This window comes from Trichomycterus rosablanca, chromosome 12 (assembly GCF_030014385.1).
Source record: "Trichomycterus rosablanca isolate fTriRos1 chromosome 12, fTriRos1.hap1, whole genome shotgun sequence".
Lineage (NCBI taxonomy): Eukaryota > Metazoa > Chordata > Actinopteri > Siluriformes > Trichomycteridae > Trichomycterus > Trichomycterus rosablanca.
The window spans coordinates 6,947,902-6,967,774 of NC_085999.1; the positions used below are offsets into that span (position 1 = coordinate 6,947,902).

At 38.6% G+C, this 19,873-nt stretch overlaps 1 protein-coding gene across 1 annotated transcript in view; it reads left to right on the plus strand.

Annotated features, from left to right (window-relative positions):
- Nucleotides 1-2,955: 2,955 nt before the first annotated feature.
- stk39 (serine threonine kinase 39) overlaps nucleotides 2,956-19,873 on the plus strand; it is a 62,657-nt gene continuing 45,739 nt past the window's right edge. The window contains exons 1-10 of the mRNA XM_063005453.1: nucleotides 2,956-3,133; nucleotides 9,320-9,432; nucleotides 12,301-12,409; nucleotides 12,888-13,029; nucleotides 13,139-13,194; nucleotides 16,102-16,211; nucleotides 16,445-16,546; nucleotides 17,748-17,881; nucleotides 18,581-18,629; nucleotides 18,727-18,792. Coding sequence (XP_062861523.1) covers nucleotides 3,013-3,133; nucleotides 9,320-9,432; nucleotides 12,301-12,409; nucleotides 12,888-13,029; nucleotides 13,139-13,194; nucleotides 16,102-16,211; nucleotides 16,445-16,546; nucleotides 17,748-17,881; nucleotides 18,581-18,629; nucleotides 18,727-18,792 — 1,002 coding nt within the window. The 5' untranslated portion in view covers nucleotides 2,956-3,012. The remainder of the gene's footprint in view (nucleotides 3,134-9,319; nucleotides 9,433-12,300; nucleotides 12,410-12,887; nucleotides 13,030-13,138; nucleotides 13,195-16,101; nucleotides 16,212-16,444; nucleotides 16,547-17,747; nucleotides 17,882-18,580; nucleotides 18,630-18,726; nucleotides 18,793-19,873) is intronic.

Consider the following 19,873-nt stretch of genomic DNA (forward strand, 5'->3'; position numbering starts at 1 on the left):
TCATTTTTAAATGTTACTTAAAAGCATAAGACGGAAAATTCGACCAAATCTTCAAACACTTCAATGCACTGCAATGGTTAAGTGTTTAAAACGAATAGTTAAAGTATGCTGAACAGTCTATATTTATATCACTTTACCTTATGTATTCTTGTGACTGGAACTATTATTTAATTGCGTTATATTTGACTAATTGACCTATAGCATGAATCCATCTTTGACCAGGTTGTCTTTGCAGCTTTTACACATGACACTAACTGATTGTAATGATTTTCTCTTAGTTAACTGTTTATTAAGTCAGTCTTTTTACTGAGTGAAGTGTTTAAACAGTTAAAACCTAAACTAACATATCTCTAAAAGCCTCTAGAAATGACACAGCGAGCCTGCATCAGTTTTCAAAGTTGGTTATTTGTCGCCCTCTGCTGGATTGAGAGGGTTTGGTCTGTAATTTAAACTCTTCAGTTGCTGTAAGATCAGGATCTGCACCTTTTTATTAACCCCAATATATAAGACACATAATTTATCCAAGTCCCTTGTCTGTTGTGAAGGCTGGAACATTTTTGTAATGCATTTTTGCCCCTTTTTCTCCCCTTTTTTAGCGGTCCAATTGCATCATGCTTCCACTCCGCCTATGCCGATCCCTGCTCTGACAGAGGAGATCGAAGCTAACCCACGCCCCCTCCGACACGTGGGCAGCAAGCCGTATGCATCTTATCACCCAAACATTGACAAGTGTTGTGCCACCTAGCGTTGTGTACGGAGAGACACACCCTAAGAGCACTCTTTTCCTCATCTCTGTGTAGGCGCCTCTAATCAGCCAGCAGAGGTCGTAATTGCACCAGTCTGACAGAGAGAGACCCCTATCCGGCTTAGTCTCGCCCATCTGAACAACAGGCCAATCGTTGTTCATGTGGCCGCTCAGCCTCAGCCGGCAAGGCAGAGCTGAGATTCGATACGATGTATTCGAGATACCAGCTCTGGTTGCAGCGTGTGTTTTTACCGCTGCGCCACCTGAGCGGTGGCTGGACCATATCTTAAACATTTATAGTAATTCTATTCCAGGTCCTGGTGGATCCACAGTTCATCCAAGTAACACTGGTACATAACACACAATGTTCGACTTTACTTAATTTCTAGTAAATATACAGACACCTGATCAGCCATAAGATTAAAATCACCTTCTTGTTTCTACACTCACTGTCCATTTTATCAGCTCCACTTACCACATAGAAGCTCTTTGTATTTCTACAATTACTGACTGTAGACCATCTATTTCTCTACATACTTTTTTAGCCTGCTTTTACCCTGTTGTTCAATGGTCAGAACCCCCAGAGGACCACCACAGAGCAGGTATTATTTACGTGGTGGATCATTCTCAGCACTGCAGTGACACTGACATGGTGGTGGTGTGTTAGTGTGTGTTGTGCTGGTATGAGTGGATCAGACACAGCAGCGCTGATGGAGGTTTTTAAACACCTCACTGTCACTGCTGGACTGAGAATAGTCCACCAACCAAAAATATCCTGCCAACAGCGCCCCGTGGGCAGCGTCCTGTGACCACTGATGAAGGTCTAGAAGATGACCAACTCAAACAGCAGCAATAGATGAGCGATCGTCTCTGACTTTACATCTACAGGGTGGACCAACTAGGTATGTATGTCTTATAGAGTGGACAGTGAGTGGAAACTCCAGCAGCGCTGCTGTGTCTGATCCACTCATACCAGCACAACACACACTAACACACCACCACTATGTCAGTGTCACTGCAGTGCTAAAAATGATCTACCACCTAAATAATACCTGCTCTGTGGTGGTCCTGTGGGGGTCCTGACCATTGAAGAACAGAGTGAAAGCTAAAAAAAACTATGTAGAGAAACAGATGGACTGTAGAACTACAAAGTGCTTCTATATGGTAAGTGGAGCTGATGAAATGGACAGTGTGTGTAAAAACAAGGAGGTGGTTTTAATGTTATGGCTGATCAGTATATACAGTATATATATATATACTACATTCAGTTGTATGAACAGAAATTGCACCAATGTTCTTTCAGATCAAATAAGCACTTATTACATTGTAATTATACATTTTGAATTTAAAAAGTATACTTCAGCTTGTGTGAATTAAAGGTGATTCATTCATTCATTCAGTCAAACACTGGAAAATTAAATCTTACCAAACTATTTGAACGCACATTAACAATATCTGTCATATTAATTAAGAAATGTAACAGTGATTACAATAATACAATATTTGAAGAAAGCACCCAACATTTACATATGTTTGGGCTTGTTTAATGTAAATCAGGGTGAATTAAGGTGGGGTAATATATAAGTAAATAAGGGGCATATGCATCCTGTGTACCTTAAGTGATTTAATAATTAAGCTGATATTAAAGCTCATATATAGTGCACCTTTTCTTCTATGGTCGTTTTACTCTTCTTTAAAAGTGGATATATTGGCTCTTATTCATTGGTGTTTAAACTCCACATTCCCATATTTATTTACACTGCTGTCCAGCCAGGGGCCAGGGGCTTGGTCTCACTGGAGGATTTATTAACAGGCCTGCAGATGGACCCCACTTCCTCACTCTCTGCATAAACAGCCCTGCACTCAGCCCATAATTTACCCATATGAGCCTCACAAAGGCCTGCTGGCTGGGACATAGATCCGCCCCTCCCTCCAAACGAGTAGGTTACAGTTAATATTATAGTCAATCTTTAAATCTGATGATTTGGATTAGTTGCTTAGCTGGTAATGAATACAGAACTAATTTAGTGTGTTGGAATTAAATGTCTTGAATATTTTCACAGCAGGGTGTGTAGTTATCCTCCTGGCTACATCCAAATCCGCACAGTGGGCACTACTTAGGCGCCCTATCTAGTGCGGTAGTCGGCTGGTGTGAGGATTTGGACGTGACCTCGGTCGGAGACAGCTGAGAGCGGCGCTTTAACCGTTAGCTGTTAGCAAAAGTGTTAGCATAGCTGCTGGCATAAGTAATCATCCGCAGCAGCATCATGGCGGAGAGAAGCCACTCATCCCCGGCTCCGGCTCCGGCTCCCGGCCACAGTCCGCAGGCGGCGCCCAACACCAGCTGGCCGATTGTGAAGGATGCGTACGAGCTGCAGGAGGTTCTCGGTCAGTAAGAGAGCGGAAAGATGGATGTTTAATGCGTGTATGTGGTGTAAATGTGAATGACAGGAAGGGCCCGTGTGTGTGTGTGTGTGTGTGTGTGTGTGTGTGTGTGTGTGTGTGTGTGGAGTTCACCGGCTTTTTCATGTGTTAGAAGAGCAGCAGTGTGTGATTGATAAGAACTGTTTCTGTTTTTACTAATGTAATGCGGATGTGACTGACAGCTTCATTTCACTACTGCTAGTTACAATGTACTATATAGTACCTGATTAAACTATAACATCAAACATTTCATCATTTATTCGTGTTAGACTGCGGGGTCAAAAAATTAAAAGTAATTATTTTGATTTAAACTAGACCAAAAATTGGTATCGCGGTATTTTTTAAGATTCTGACGGTTTCACGGTATATCACGGTATGTTCTATGTACATTGTATATCACAATATACTATATAGTGGCTGATTAAACTATAACATTAAACATTACATTATGTATTCGTGTTAGACTGCGGGGTCAAAAAATTAAAAGTAATTATTTTGATTTAAACTAGGGCTGGGCGGTATAAAAATTGGTATCGCGGTATTTATTAAGATTCTGACGGTTTCACGGTATATCACGGTATGTTTTTTTTATATATCTGTGGCTGGTTTTACTGTCGTAAGTACATAGAATAAAAAAAGTTTAACTTTTTAATGTATATAATGTCAAAGTGTCAAAAGTCAAAGTGAACTTTATTGTCATTCAGACTATACAGCTAGGAGTGCACAGCTGAACGAGATTGCGTTTCTCAAGCTCCAATGTGCAGAATATATATATATATAAAAGAGCATATACAAGACAAAATATACATTACGTTTTAAAAAAACGTTTTACTTTACTTTACGTTAAGTAAAGTAAAAAATATATACACACTAAGTAAGAGATATTGCACATGATTTGCAGTGGTGAGGTACCGGTGTAATAAATAAATAAAATGCCTAGTGTTAAACACTTAAATTATTGCACAGAATATAATAGAAGAGTAGCAGCATGATGTAGGTATTTAAATCTTAATAAATAAATGTGTTAGAAAGTCCGTAAGTGTGAGGTTAGCATAATGTGTGTAATGAAGGTTTTGAGTACTATAAGCTTTGCTTGGCCCCACAAAATAACACAATATACATATGATGGAATTAGTACGTGTGAAACAGTTGCAATATATAAAATTTTTTATTTTATTTTATATTTAAGTATTGTACAATTACACTTAGCTCTCCCTTTAACGAATAAAACGACGTTTATAAACTCCACTGTACAACTTGACCACTGTTCTGTTGTAGAAAAGTGGACGACTTTATATATCTCCACTTCCAGTTCGCTTATAACGTTGGTTTAGCGACTGACCCGAAGTATTTTCACCCCGTCAGACAAACCTGGAATCCAGTGTTTTAATTATCGCTCTGAAAGCTTCTTTCTTGACTGTTTATAGAGGAATCGTGTCCTTGCATATGTGGATTGTTACTGCGTTCGTAATGTCGTTGTTTGCAACAGTATACAGTGCATATTTGGTCTTCCTCTCTTCATCCTCCATCTGTTTTTGTTTATTCTTTTTCACCATATCGAGGAAACCTCTCTCATCTGTTAACAAAGTCTACATTTTCTTCATATAAGTATACTTACAATAAATACATTTATTTCTAATGTACTAGTTTCCTCATGAAATTCAGCCTAATGTTTTCATCAAACATGTTCCTTCAAACATGTTCTCACCAGAATCCAGGTTTGTGCCCAAAGTTTGTCTATGGAGGCTTAAGTTTGTCATATTTGAAATAACCGACTGCTTATAATGATTTGCTCTTTCTAATATTTCCTAAACTCATTTATTTATTTTTAGTAACTTCTTTAAACTTGTCATAGTTGCAGTGACTACAGAAACACTGGGTCCATGGCTGCAATACCTGGTGAAGTGTGCCAGCTTATCACAGTGCACTACATATTTAGCCCTTTAAAATACGCAATCCACCTAGTGGCATGTTTTGGGAGGTGGGAGGAAACCAAAGTACCTGGAGGTAACTCATTTAGACCTGGTGAGGACATGACAGACTTCTTGCTGTAACTTACAGTAACTGAGAGGAAGGACCACCTACACACCAGCTCTGGAAACTGTGACAGCTTCAGAAATTGTTTTATTTAAGTGCGATAACCAGCAGAGGAAAATCATCAGTGAAATAATGCAAGTTTTAAACATAATAGATATGACATTAAGAGAAAAAATGTGTTTATTTAAAAAAAAAGAATTATTAGGATTTTGTCTTAAAATAAAGACAAAGCTAAAAACATTCAGAATTGTAGTATAGTGGGGAGGGTTTGGCTGGTGAAGTGGTCCAGTGCACTAGTCCACCAACTCAGAGCTGTATCTAGGGCGGCTACATAGACACCATCGGCTTTGTTGAGTTGGGGGCGGGTGGGTGGCCAAAAGGGGTTCCTCATCGCTGCTCCAACTGCAGCCCTTGCTGGCTAGTTAAGGCATCTGAACTAGAGATGACTGATTCACAGACAGTAGTGAGTGACTCCCTATACATGATACTGCTCTCTGTGTCTCTGGCAGGTGAAAAGAAGTGGCTGACAACTGCATGTTGAATATTATGATACAGATGTCTTCATGAAACCTGATAATAATACTATACTAAGTTTTGCTGACATTTGCTAAATAAAGCAAAGAAAGAAAAGAAAAACAAGATATAGACTATGGCTTCATCCGAAATCGCATACTTAAACAGTACGTTCTAGATTCGAGGAAGTATGCACTGCTCAGGCGGTAAAGCAGTAAGCTTTTACATTACACAAGTATGCAGCTTCAGACGTACTACGTCCGCCATCTTACCAACGTCAAGTGATGCATGACGTTACATCACCGCAATTATAACAATTTTAAGAACAGACAAAATTAATTCTGTAGTTCTCCACAAAGCTGCTAATAACGTTACTCAGGGCTGTACGCAATAATAACATTTTTAATTTTTATCTTACTTACGCTTGTAAACAGCCGACTCTCTGCTTTCCACCATCTATTATCTTTAAGCGTCTTTGAGTATCTTGAAAAGCGCTATATAAATAAAATGTATTATTATCTATCAGCTCCAGTTGAATTATGGGATAGATTAGCGGACCGCAAGTGTGCATCATTTGCATACTCAAAAATGGCTGCCCATGAAGTAAGTCATCCGGGTACTTTTCGCGTACTCTTTAATGTATACTACGTATTCAGACATACTAACCGCTCTCGCGAACTTCTTTCACGTACTGTTCAGTATAGAAATATGCGATTTCGGATGCAGCTTATAAACTAATGTATGTAATAGGGATGTAACGATGCACCACAAGACAGTTAAAAATCGGTGCACATGTGCCACGATTTGAATCGGTTATTTATTTAAGATGAACTTTAAACAGCAGAGGGCACTGGCGCTATATATTGTTTTTACACAAAAAGTGAAACCAGCATTGTTTTGCATAGTTTGTACCTACCTCAGAAAAAAAAGGCATTCATTATTTAAATAAAAGGTAAGCACAAATACAGTATTTTATTTTATTTTAAACAGAAATAATAAAAGGAAACTTGAACCCAGTGAACCCAGTATCGTGAATCGTATCGCATCGTGGGTTGAGTGTATTGTTACATCCCTAGTATGTAAAGTTGACATTATGGAATTATGGACATCTTTAAAAGTATAAACTTTCAAAAATAATACTAAATACTAATAATACCAATAATTCTAAAATCAGGAATACTATTATTAGCTTTAGGTTGTGAACATTTCTATAAACTATTAGCACAATGTTGCTAGTTTCTATGGTGTTGATGGCACATGCCAGTGATTATTTGGACCTTAATGCTTCTTTGGGATCAACTTTCTGTTTTATTCATGCCAGCTATGAGCTGTTTATAATGGTATTATTACTACATTTCTTTCTGTGTGTGTGTGTGTCTTTGTGTGTGGTGGGTGTAACTGGCACAGCTTTGCTAAGGAAATGGCATTTAATTCACCTTCTGTCTTTTCCGGTTGGTTTGTATCTGATTGGTGTAATGTGCGAGCATCAGTCGCCCCCTGTTGGCTGTTGCTTGCACCTTAGATAATGTTCATCTTTCAGATGACTGCTGATCTTCCATTCTATTGTTAAAGACTGTCAAATGACAGTTTTACTTAATTCCTATTCATATCTCATTAAAGACTAAACACAAAATGATCCTTTTCGATGACGCAGTGTCAGTAGATAAGGCAGGCCAGTGTAGACAAACAGTGCTAGTCATGTCATCATATCAGCTGATAAGCAGGAATGCTGCTGAACACATCCTGCGTACATCATTTGTGCTATGTTTTTAATCAGCACCACATCCAGGACCCCCTCCTCCTTATCTGTCAGCAGCAGTTGGCACAGTGTGTGTGTGGTGGGTCACACAGTTGCTGGGAACACCGACTGCCTTGTATTGATCATGCAGACAGTGTTACACGTGTAGCGGTGCTGCTTATTTCGATAAGGTGTCTGGTTTAAAGTATCAAAATATATTCAGAATTATTCATGTTATTCATAAATAGCTAAATCTTTTTTTTTATTCAAACCCACTGTGTGAACAGTTCAGCAGAGATTATGTGAAGCATTGGGGAGTTCGACTGATCAGAAAACATGGGGTGCCATGTGCTGTAACTGTCTGCTATCAATAAGATAAGAGCTTTAGCCAAGAAGTCAGTAGCAAATAAGCTTATATTAAAAAAAAACAAAAAACATGAATATAAAATATATGGTTGTATTTTCTCTAGAAATGCTGGCAGGCAAGCAAAGTTAGAAAGCGAATCTTTTTAGTCATGTGAATATACTTTGTTTTAAAATAGTTGTAGCCTTAGGTTACTCAGTAGTTCAGTTTTACTTTATGCATGTGTTCTTGTTTGATGTTAATTTAAATAGTATTTAATTGTAAATATGCACTAATGCTTGCATGGCAACTAACAAACCTTTTCATGTTACATATAGTAGAAATTAGCATCATTATCATTAAAGAAGTTGCAAACAGCTGGCAAAGACCAATTTAAGAATGGTCTATTTTGTCTCTCAATATTTACAGCATTGAGAAGAAAAAAACAGCTTGTTTGGAAGCTTGGGTCAGAACGCAGGGTCAGCCAATGGTTAAGGGCCTTGCTCAAGGGCTCAGCAGTGGCTGCATGGCAGAGCCTGGATTTGAATCTTCTAATCGATAGCCCAAAGCTTTACCCACTAGGCTCCCACTGTACCCCTCAGTCTACTCAGTGACATGCTTGAAGAAGCAGAAGGCTGCAAGTGCATGAAATTAACATGCTAACCAGATTTCTAACAATAATATAAATACGATAAGCAGCTAAGTGTCAAAACCAGAGTCAAATTAAGAAAAAGGAACTAGGCTTCTTCGAATAACGTGGGTACGTTCATGTGACAAGTTAGGCTGCTTTTAAATGATAAGACTTCTTTGTGCTTTACGTGCTGCTTTGTTCAGTCTGTCAGATAATTTATCAGTTAGCATTCCTGAAGAGAGATCCATGTATTGAACAGATTTAAAATAACAATTTAAAATTTTCTGTATTATATTGTGTGATTATTGAATATTTAGATTTTGTTGATGTTATAGGATACAGATAATATATCATTTTGCTGTTTTTAGATTTATATAAATGTTTGCTTTATAATAACAGTGCAACATGTTATTTTCTTACCTAGGAAGCAAAATGAGGTGATATTGAGTCTATCGATCCTAACATCATTAAAATTTGGTGAGGTTTGAGGGGAAAATGACTAAAATAAGAGCTGTTTGGGAAACCATGCGAGCCATTTCCTAGCTGAGCCAATTAAACAACGTTTCCTTTAAAGCTCTGTGCAGGACACAGGAGTTTCTTCTCACCAATCTTGCCAAATAATGTTTTTATGGACCCTGCTTTCAACACGGGGCCTAATTCTACTTGAAAATGAAAGGTCTCCCCCAAACTGTTGCCAACTGCAGCATTAAAGCTTTAAATGTATTTAAGCAAACCGAAATTATACACCTGTTAGAAATAGGTGCATCTGAAACCTTGAAACTCGGTTATTAAAAGGGTGTCCACATACTTATGACCACCATATGTTGTACATTTAACTTACTGCATAATGTTGAGGTGTATAAATGATTTCTTTTCTGTCATTTCTAGGCAGTGGAGCCACAGCAGTGGTTCAGGCGGCTCTCTGCATCCCTCGACAGGAACGTGTTGCTATTAAGAGGATCAACCTGGAGAAATGTCAGACCAGCATGGAGGAGCTACTGGTAAGAGGGAAATGGTTTAATCTTAGTCTGTATGACAAAATATGCCTACATGAGCTTTTATGGCATCCTATTCTAAATCCATAGGCATTAATTTGGAGTCCCCCTCCCAATTTTGCTCACACTTAAGTTGGATAAGGGCCCCTGGCTTGCAGTCTCTGTTTTAGTTCAAGGTCTTCAGTGGGGTTCAGGTCAGGACTCGCCCAACCATCCTTTTATGAAACTTGCTTTTTGCACTGGGGACATGCTGGAACAGAAAAGAGCCTCACCCAAACTTTTACTACAAAGTTGTCCAAAATGTATTAGTATGCTGAAGCACTGGGAAATTCCCTCACTGGACATAGGGGTCTAGGCAAGCCCCTAAAAACAACCTAGCATTATCCCTACAAACATTACAGTTGGCACAGTACAGTCAGGCTCCTGAATGTTCTCCTAACATTCGCCAATCTCAGGCTCGTCTACCAGCCTGCCAAATAGAGACGAGTGAATTGTCATTTTACAGAACACTCTTCCACTGATCCAGTGACAGTGTGCTTTACACCACTCCATCTGACACTTGGCATTGTCCTTTGTGTTCGAAGGCTTGCATGAAAGAAATCCATGACATGAAGCTCCCGGTGCACAGTTTCTTTGCTGATGTTACTGCCAGAAGGAGGTTTGGAACTCTACATGCCTCAGCATTTGGTGACCCCACCGTGTAACTTTAGGCGCTCTGTCACTCTTGTGGCTGTGGGTCATAAACACTTCCACTTTTTAATAATACTAAAAAGTACTAATACTAATACTACTACTAATACCTTTTAATAATAGCAATACTGGCACGGTGGCTCGGTGGGTAGCACTGTCACCTCACTGCAAGAATGTCCTGGGTTTGATTCCCAGGTGGAATGGACGGGGTCCTTTCTGTGTGGAGTTTGCATGTTCTCCCTGTGTCTGCATGGGTTTTCCTCAAGAAGCTCTGCTTTCCTCTCACAGTCCAAAGACGTGCAAGTGAGGTGAATTGGAGATACAAAATTGTCCATGACTGTGTTTGGCAATAAGACTTGAACTGATGAATCTTGTGTAACCAGTAACTACCTGTCCAGTCCTAAATGTAACCAAAGTGTGTAAAACATGGCGTTAAAATCCTAATAAAATAAGTAAATAATACTGCTCACAGTTGATCGTGGAATATCTAGGAGGAAAGAAATTTCACAAACTGACTTGTTGCAACAGTGGCATCCTATTTCAGCACCACGCTCAAATTCAGTAAACACTTTACCACGACCCATTCTTTTATAAATGTTTGGAAAGGCAGACTGCAGACCAGGTGCAAAACATCTGAATCTAATGATTAAGAGCTGTGTCCCAATACTTTTCTATGTAGTGTATGTACAAACATTAAGTCCCCCGACATAATTCCAGCTGTGCACACACAGCACAGCACATAATAATTGCTTAGCTAATTTCTATAGTTCTGTTTGTCAGTTATTGTGATGTTTCTCAGAAAAGGTTTAGCTAAATTCTGAATGATGTCCAACAGCCAGCATTTTTCTTTCTTCTTTTTAAAACCCATTAAAAATCTGAACTCTCCCTGCATCACAGAATACAGTATATAAAATCAAATAAAAAGCTAAATTCAGGAACACGTGGAGTTGCAGAGTCGGTTGCTCTCATAAGTGAATTGTTTCCATCAGTCATATTTGTTTTGCCTTTTGTGAGCCTGATGAGAGATGCATTTGATCAATGACTGTTCTGTAGGAAAACATGGTTTGAGAAAAAGATAATAAATCTTTTTATTGCTGGCAAGTCTTCAGACACAATAACTGATTTCTGTTCATTTATGCTTCTCTGCGTTTTAGAACTGAATCGTGTAAGTTTTTTGTCTTTCTTTTGTCTGCATACTAGACTTGGCACAGTTTTTACACCAGATGCCCTTTCCTGACGTTGATAAATAGAACAGCGCTTATTTTCAGCCGCGATCCTCTGGAACAGTTTTTACCTTTACTTTAACAGATTTATATACACTCCTGTATCCCCCCACAGACACACAGCCATTTGTGTGTCTGTGCAGGTGCTGAAATTCGAACATGAGAGCTCGAGATCTCAGCACTGTTGAGCTGGCCCGTTTCACCGCTGTGTCACCCGAGCGCCAATGTCTGTTTTTTCAGAAACCTTACCATGAACTTGTGGACGTCTTGAGAATGTATTTGGAATTTTTTTTAGCAAAGGACAAAAAGGTCGCAGAAAATATTAAAATTATTAAAACATATGTCTGTTACAAGTGTTTATAAACATGTAAAAACTGTTCCAGAGGTTTGCAGTTGAAAGCAAGAACTGTTATTTTTCAGCGTCAGAAAAGGCATCCGGTGTAACAACTGCAACAGTCTGGTATGTGGATTATGCATTTTTACTCCAATTTTTCTCCAAATTTACTGTAGTCAATTTGTCTTCCGCTACTGGGGATCCCCGATTTTTTTGCAGTTGAGGTGGGTATATTGCTGCTCACGCCTCCTCCGACCCGCGCGCAGCCCTTAACGGAACCCTTTTCCACCCATGCATTCCGCACAGGCGCCTCTATCCGCCAATCAGGGTCCTTATATGGCATTTGAAGACCCCGCCCACACATATTCCGGTCATCCCTCCCTGCAGGTACTGCCAATTATGCCCGCTAGATGGCGCCCAGCCGACCGGTGGCAACACTTAGTTTCGAACCGAGGAGTTCAGAATCCCAGCACTGGTGTGCTAGCGGAATATCTTGCTGCGCCACCTGGGCGCCCTCCATACCCTTTCCTATAATAATTCTTCTAGATCAGCACTAGTTCTTACGTGTCTGTAAAAGAAGTTTTGGAACAAGAGTTTCACCTCGATGTGATTTCTGTCTCAATCCAGAAAGAAATTCAAGCTATGAGCCAGTGCAACCATCCAAATGTAGTCACGTACTATACCTCATTTGTGGTAAAGGACGAGCTTTGGCTAGTGATGAAACTACTGAGTGGAGGTAAGAGCCATTTTATTTATTGCTTTAAAATGTTTAATACAATGTTTAATACAATGTTTAATACAAGTGTGCTAGCACAGATCCTCAGATGCATTTATAGCTGACATTTCCATTTTAACCTAATAAAGCTTAAAATGTAAATAAAGTAATGCTCTGTTCTTATAAAGGAACAGTCTAAAGGCTTTTTTGAAATAAAATTCCTTGGTTATATGAAAACTACAACCTAGAGTGTCTTCTTTAATGTTAACATGCCTCTTTTACGTTAATGTCACAAAGCCTGGCAAAACTGAAGCACTTTCATTAGTGGTCTCAGACCTTAGGTCCTCACTGTACCTGTTTCTTACAAGTGTAAGAAGTGTTTAAATTTCTTACAAAATTCTTACCAGAACCTGGTACATTAAATACATATTGTGTATTTCTTTACTGTATGGTTTAAAGGATTTGGCTTTGTCTATGTTTATTTTTTTTGTGTGTTTAGGTTCAGTGTTGGACATCATAAAGCACACGTGTAGCAATGAAGAGCACAAAAACGGGGTTTTGGAGGAAGCTGCAATAGCTACTATTTTAAAAGAGGTTTTAGAAGGTCTCGATTACCTGCACAGAAACGGACAAATTCACAGGTAGGAAGATAAACTAGATTCTCTATTACTGACAGTTTATTATTACAGAATGGATTAAATCATTTTAAATGGCTTTTTAGTATTTTGGCTTCTTAACATGTCGTCTTAGGGATGTGAAAGCTGGGAACATTCTGTTGGGAGAGGATGGATCTGTGCAGATAGCAGGTAGGTTTTAAAATATACCATCTTCTAGCCGTTCAGACTGGGGAGATTTTTTGTCCCCAGTCACAGTACCTCAGTGCTGACCTTAACCAGTTCTGAAACATTTCTTTATGAAAAAATAAAGGATGATCATCTGTTTTATAAAACACAGTAAACAAGATTGTGTGATTTGTTAAGTCTTTTGAATATTTATTGAGCTGATTGAAGTAGAGAGAAAAGATTCAATTTTCACTGATCAACTTCATTGTATTTTGTAAATATAAACACATTTAGAATTTGATTACTGAAACACATTCCATAAAAGTTGGCACAGAGGCGTGTTTACCCCTGTGTCATCACCATTTGTATTAAAGACACTTTCCAGTGGTTTGGAAACTGAGGACACACATTGTTGCAGTTTTGCAAGTGGAATGCTTGTCCACTTTTGCTTGATACATTTTTGGCATTTAGCAGACGCTTTTATCCAAAGTGACTTTTTCCAAAGTGACAGTATATTGTCTAAGCAATTGAAGGTTAATGGCCTTGCTCAAAGGCCCAACAGTGACAACCTGGCAGTGGTGAGACTTGAACCGGCAACCTTTCGTTTACTAGTCCAGTACCTTACCGCTAGGTTACAACTGCCCTGATACGAGACTTTAGCTGCTCAACAGTCCTTGGTCACCGTTGTCTGATTCTCCTTTTCATGCTGCACTATACATTTTCAATAGGAGTCTGATCTGGACTGCAGGCAGGCCGGTCAAGCAGACGCACTGCCAAGTATCACTAACGGTTTTAACTGTATACCGAAAGTGAGCAACATATATTCATAAATACAAACTAAAATCAAAGCATGATTAAAAAAACAATTTTGTAAAATGTAAAAATGTGTTAGGAAATTACAATACAATAAATTTTTAGTGATGCTAACCTACAATGATGCTCACCTACAAAGTCAAAAAAGCTACCCTAAAGAACTCATAAAACCCCAATCTGTACCATGCAGTGTCCGAGCCACTATTATCGCTCGACTTGATCCTCAACCCAGAACTCGAGGAAGTCATTAAGGATCCTTTCTGTACTTGCACCCAAGAAGTGGAATGAACTTCTTCGCTCTGTTTGAACATCAGAGTCTCTCACTGTCTTCAAAAGACGATTAAAAACCCACCTGTTTACTGAACACTTAGGCTGAGAACTAACATGTATTACTAACGTTCTTTCAGCAGATTTGTATTCTTGGACTGTTGTCTACTTAAACTAGAGTAGGGAAATGTTTACTGTGGAAGCTCTTCTGTAAGTTATACTGGATAAGAGCGTCTGCCTAATGCAAAAATGTAAATGTAATGTAGTGCATGTAAGAGGGCGTCATTATTAGACCGAAGCTGCATCCAAGCATTATTCCTAAATCATTGTGTCATTCTGAATGGTCAAGTAGCAAACCTAATTCAGTCTGAGCTGCACATTAAGACAGGATTAAATAATTCTGCAAGGCTATTTATTTCTCTGCATTAATTAAACGTCCTTGGCTGGGAAAAATGCAGCAGTAATTAGTTTGGCTTGTTGCTCTACACATAGTCACATGCTTTTAGAAATAATGAAAGAGATTTATAGTTTACTGTAAACTCCTAATGGTTAAACAAACAAATAGTAACTAAACAGCAGCCTTCCAAAGACAGAAGAAAATGAATGCGTGAATGCATTGCTGGGTGCATCACGGTTCTGAATTTAATATAATTGCTTAACATTCATTTGTAGGATATTCTTCTTGATTTTTAAGCCCAGTATGAATGTATTCTCCAGGCAGAATGGGAAAAATATTTGCATAAAAAAGCATATTGATATTTTAATGTAGTCATGATTGGGGTGGACTTTCTCATGATTAGTGGAGTGGCAGATTAGTGATTTGCTTTACATAAACAGCAGCATCACGGACGACCTTGGCAATCATTGATTAATGTGGGCTTCAAACTGGGCAGCATGCATGTAAAATTAGGGCTGCTTGTTTTCTGATCACTGCTGATCTAAAATGCTGGATCTTTGTCATAATGCTGCTGACGTTTGTGATTAATGCACTCACCTTTGCATTTGTATAGATTTGAGGAATTAAACACAGCTTATTTTGTATTTAAAGCAAATTATTGCCATCATAAACACATCATTAGATTTAAGAACACTAAAAAATACTTTTATCTCTGCACCGTGATGGGCTGGCTGACCCACCGTGACCCTGACCGTGATTAAGCAGTGGTAAAACAGGCTGACTTCACTCACTGACTTTTCTTCCCTACAAGCCTATCCTTTTTGCCATGTAAACAGCTTCTGTGATTAAACTGACACATTTTAGTAATAGATCAATTTTGGTGATCTGTAAAAATACGCTATCCCACCAGTGCTGTTACTCAAGCTCTAGAGTTAGAATTTCAGCTCTGCTATCAGCCGGCTGGGCACTTACACAGACACACGATTGGTTGACACTAAGTGTCTGTAAGGGTTCATATAACTGCTGCAATTACGCCTCCTTTGGCTGATCTATGGCATCTGCACAATGAGACAGGGGGTAATGGAGATCAGTGTGTGACTGTCCATGCGTAAAACAGATTCTCATATCAATTGCCTTGTGTGGTACTGCGCATGTGTTGGAGGCGGAGGTATGTGATGTTGCAATCTTCCTCAGTCAGGAGTGGAGGTCTGCAGCAGTAGAGGCAAATAATGATCGGGTAAATGGATACGAATAGATTGGGAGAAATTAGGAGAAAATGCATAAACAGAGAATACAAAAAATATTGGTGTTTGGTCAATATGTAGATATCTATTGGTGCATTTGATAGAGTGTAAAATGTGAAATAAATCTTCACTGCATGTGATAAAAATCTGTACGCATGTACTGCTTGTACAGTATGTTATACTGGGAGTTTTTTTGTTCTCTCTTTGCAGACTTTGGTGTGAGTTCATTTTTGGCGACCGGAGGAGATGTAACCAGACATAAAGTCAGGAAAACCTTCGTGGGGACGCCATGTTGGATGGCTCCAGAGGTGATGGAACAGGTGAGATGTTTTAGAATATGTCTCACTACTTTCCGGACTTGTTTAAGATTGGTGATATTGTAAGTTTAAGCCAATATAACTTTGTGTTATTGATGATTTACTTATTTCTTCACTAACTATTAAAACTATTAGACTTTGCTAGCTTTATATATTTATATCTTATCTATATTGGACTGTTGACCTCAGGTTTGTTTATTGTTTATTAGGATTTTAACGTCATGTTTTGACCTCAGGTACGAGGTTATGACTTTAAGGCTGACATTTGGAGTTTTGGAATCACGGCCATAGAGTTGGCTACAGGATCTGCACCTTATCACAAATACCCACCTATGAAGGTAAGAGTCTTTATTTCCTGTTTACTATACTGAGTAGTGTACAAAAACATAAAAGATACTTTGAAAATTCAAATCACACTTATAAGTGCTAATTAATTAAATGCCGCATATTTTGCAAGTTATAAAACTAAATGACAAACCAAATTATTAAATGTTATATATGCTATATAATATGCTATATATTTATTGTACAGTACATGGTCAAAAGTATGTAAACACTTCTTTAGACTAGTGAATTTTGCTACTTTATTTGCATAAAATCAATACACAGTTACACAATCTACATAGACCAACACTAATAGACACTGATTTGACTTTTTCACTGATAGAAAGAATCAAAAGAGCCGAGTGAAACAGGCTGTCCCATTTAACAACAAATCAGGTCAACAGTTTGCTAAAGCTTCCCTGGGGCACTGCATCATGCAACACATGCCACAAAAATGTCCTCAGTGGTAACACTTACTTTACCACTCCAAACGGATTTAGAAACAGAGTCAGTATGTTACATAATAAACATAGTAAAAATTGGTTTGCAAATTTGCAGAAATACTTGACCTCAACCCCACCCAACACCCAATTTAAGGTGTAAATTGGAATGCCTACTGGCAGCCAGCATTTATCACTCAACTCAACAAACTCAAGGGTGGCATGGTCACCTAACAGCAAGAAGGTCCTGGGTTCGATTCCCAGGTGGAGCGGTCCAGGTCCTTTCAGTCTGGAATGTGCATGTTCTCCCCGTGTCTGTGTGGGTTTTTTTTCTGGGAGCTCCGGTTTCCTCCCACAGTCCAAAGACGTGCAAGTGAGATGAATTGAAGACACAAAATTGTTTATGACTGTATTTGACAGTAAAGACTTGAACTGATGAATCTTGTATAAGCAGTAACTACCTGTTCTGTCATGAAGGTAACCAAAGTGTGTAAAAAAAAAAAAATGAAAATGAGTTCCCACATCTAATGAAAAGCTTTCACAAGAGAATTTGCTCTCTTAAGTGAGTTTTTTTTAGCAAGCACATTGTTGTGACATTACATGTCCACATAATTCAGATTATTACAGAAAACTAAAAAAAACTATCCTGGTTTCCCTCACAACTAAATTATCATGTCTTAAAGTCAAAAATGCAGTTTCCTTAAACCTGCATTTTTTTTGCAAATGTAATTCAATCAGACACTGACTGTGACACTGTATTCCTCATCATGTACAGGTCTTAATGTTAACGCTGCAGAATGATCCACCAACGCTCGAGACAGGAGTGGAGGATAAAGAGATGCTTAAAAAATACGGCAAATCTTTTAGGAAACTGATAACTCTGTGCCTTCAGAAGGACCCCACTAAGAGGTACTTGGCTTCTTTTAATGTTCACATGGAGAAGAAAAGTGAACAGTGAGTTGAAATATCTACAGTAGAAGATGAATTTAAGGCTTAATTAAATAATTCGTATTTTTAGTGCATTTTTTAGTGCATAAATATTTTTCTCTGTGTTTTTTTTTGTAAATTCAGAATCAATAAAGTGATTTATTGTTGTTAAGCCAAGTGCAAAAACCCAATTAAGGTCAAACCGATATAGATTACTTCATGTCAGTAGTTAGAGTAATGTAATGGCTTGTTTTAAAACCGGATCTGTTCAGAAGTGATTAGGGATAAACAGAATATTTAAACTTATCAGAATTATTTTTGGGTGGCACGGTGGCTCGGTGGGTAGCACTGTCGCCTCACAGCCAGAAGGTCCTGGGTTCAATCCCCAGGTAGGGTGGTCCGGGTCCTTTCTGTGTGGAGTTTGCATGTTCTCCCCGTGTCTGCGTCGGTTTCCTCCCACAGTCCAAAAACATGCAGTCAGGTTAATTGAAGGCACTGAATTGCCTTATAGGTGAATGTGTGTTTGTGTGTGTTACTGTGTGACTTGCGCCCATTGAAAAGCTGGTATAGGCTCCAGTGAGTGAGAATTATTTTTTCTGGCCATTGAATCAAATCAAACCAGTCTGAAGAATGCACCCTCGTAATGTTTACATACCTTTACAATAATTCATGTCTTTACAGGCCGACTGCAGCCGAACTTTTAAAATGTAAATTTTTCCAAAAAGCAAAGGTACATTTTATTTATTTTTACATTTTCCTATCACATCCTACTTCAGAAAGCTCCTTGTACTTTACCTTCACCTGCTGGTTTTGTTTTTCTTCTTCAGAACCGGGAGTACTTGATCGAGAGACTGCTCTCCAAAGGACCAAATATGAACCAAAGATCCAAAAAGGTATTTTTATTCTGACCAAAAATTCCTTTGAGCAATTATGCTAATAAAAGTGGACCCTCTGTTGACTGAACTGTGGTCCATGAGGTTTGCCAGTGTGGTGCCTCGGTTTAAGAATAGTGCGACTCTCCACTAATTGGTGTTTTTTTTCCGTCTGAGTCTAAACACTCCAGTTTCAGAGGCAGAAGAAAGACACAGTTCACTGATTTCATTTGGGACGCTGCCTGTGGTTTTGTGTACCTGCCTGTAATATAATCGCACTCCTTTAGTTAAAGCATACGCCACATTAGTTTGACTTCTGTGGGCTAAACATTAATTTTGGGAAATACTGACTTGGTAGTTTTTTTGCATGTGACTTTTAAACCAGCATTTATACTTCTATATCTGTGCATACCTGATTTGGCAAACCTTCTTGTTTATACTTGGGCTTGAGACTGGCATTGAGAGCGCACTGACAAGTGCACCTTCCAATAGCTGAGCTGTTCCGCCACCCTCCCACAGACATGGCCAATCATGGTGGTGGGCTAGCACATTTATTGCACTGCTGTGCCACCCGAGCACTGTTTATCCATTTTAAATGGGAATAATAGATCATGTATGTGTGTGTGTGTGTTGCCCATTACTGTTGCTGTTGGTACTGAATGAGCTTTGCAGCCCGGCAACTGCCCTTGTATCAGTTACCCAGCGCTGTAATAGAAACAAGCAAGATGTTATTACATGAAATTGTTTATTACTCGGGTGTATATGTTTACAGGCAAATTCTGCTTAATTTCCCATGTGACCAGGCAGAGATATGAATCCATTATAAAAAAAAACCTTCCTGTAAGCTTAGTAAATAGAATGGTTCATTTCTAGGAAGATGAATTGTTTTCTTTTAAATTGAAGCTAATTGATTTGGGCTACAAACTGCTTGAATTTAAAATTAAATGAAAAGTACGTGACAAAAATACGACTACACTTAACTTTACATAATTCTACAGTAAAAAGGGAAATAAGAATTAAGTGTACAAATAGATTACAATATGAGTCACACAGTTTACATTGGTGACAAGATTTCACCTTCAGTCCATAAAATTAAGAACAA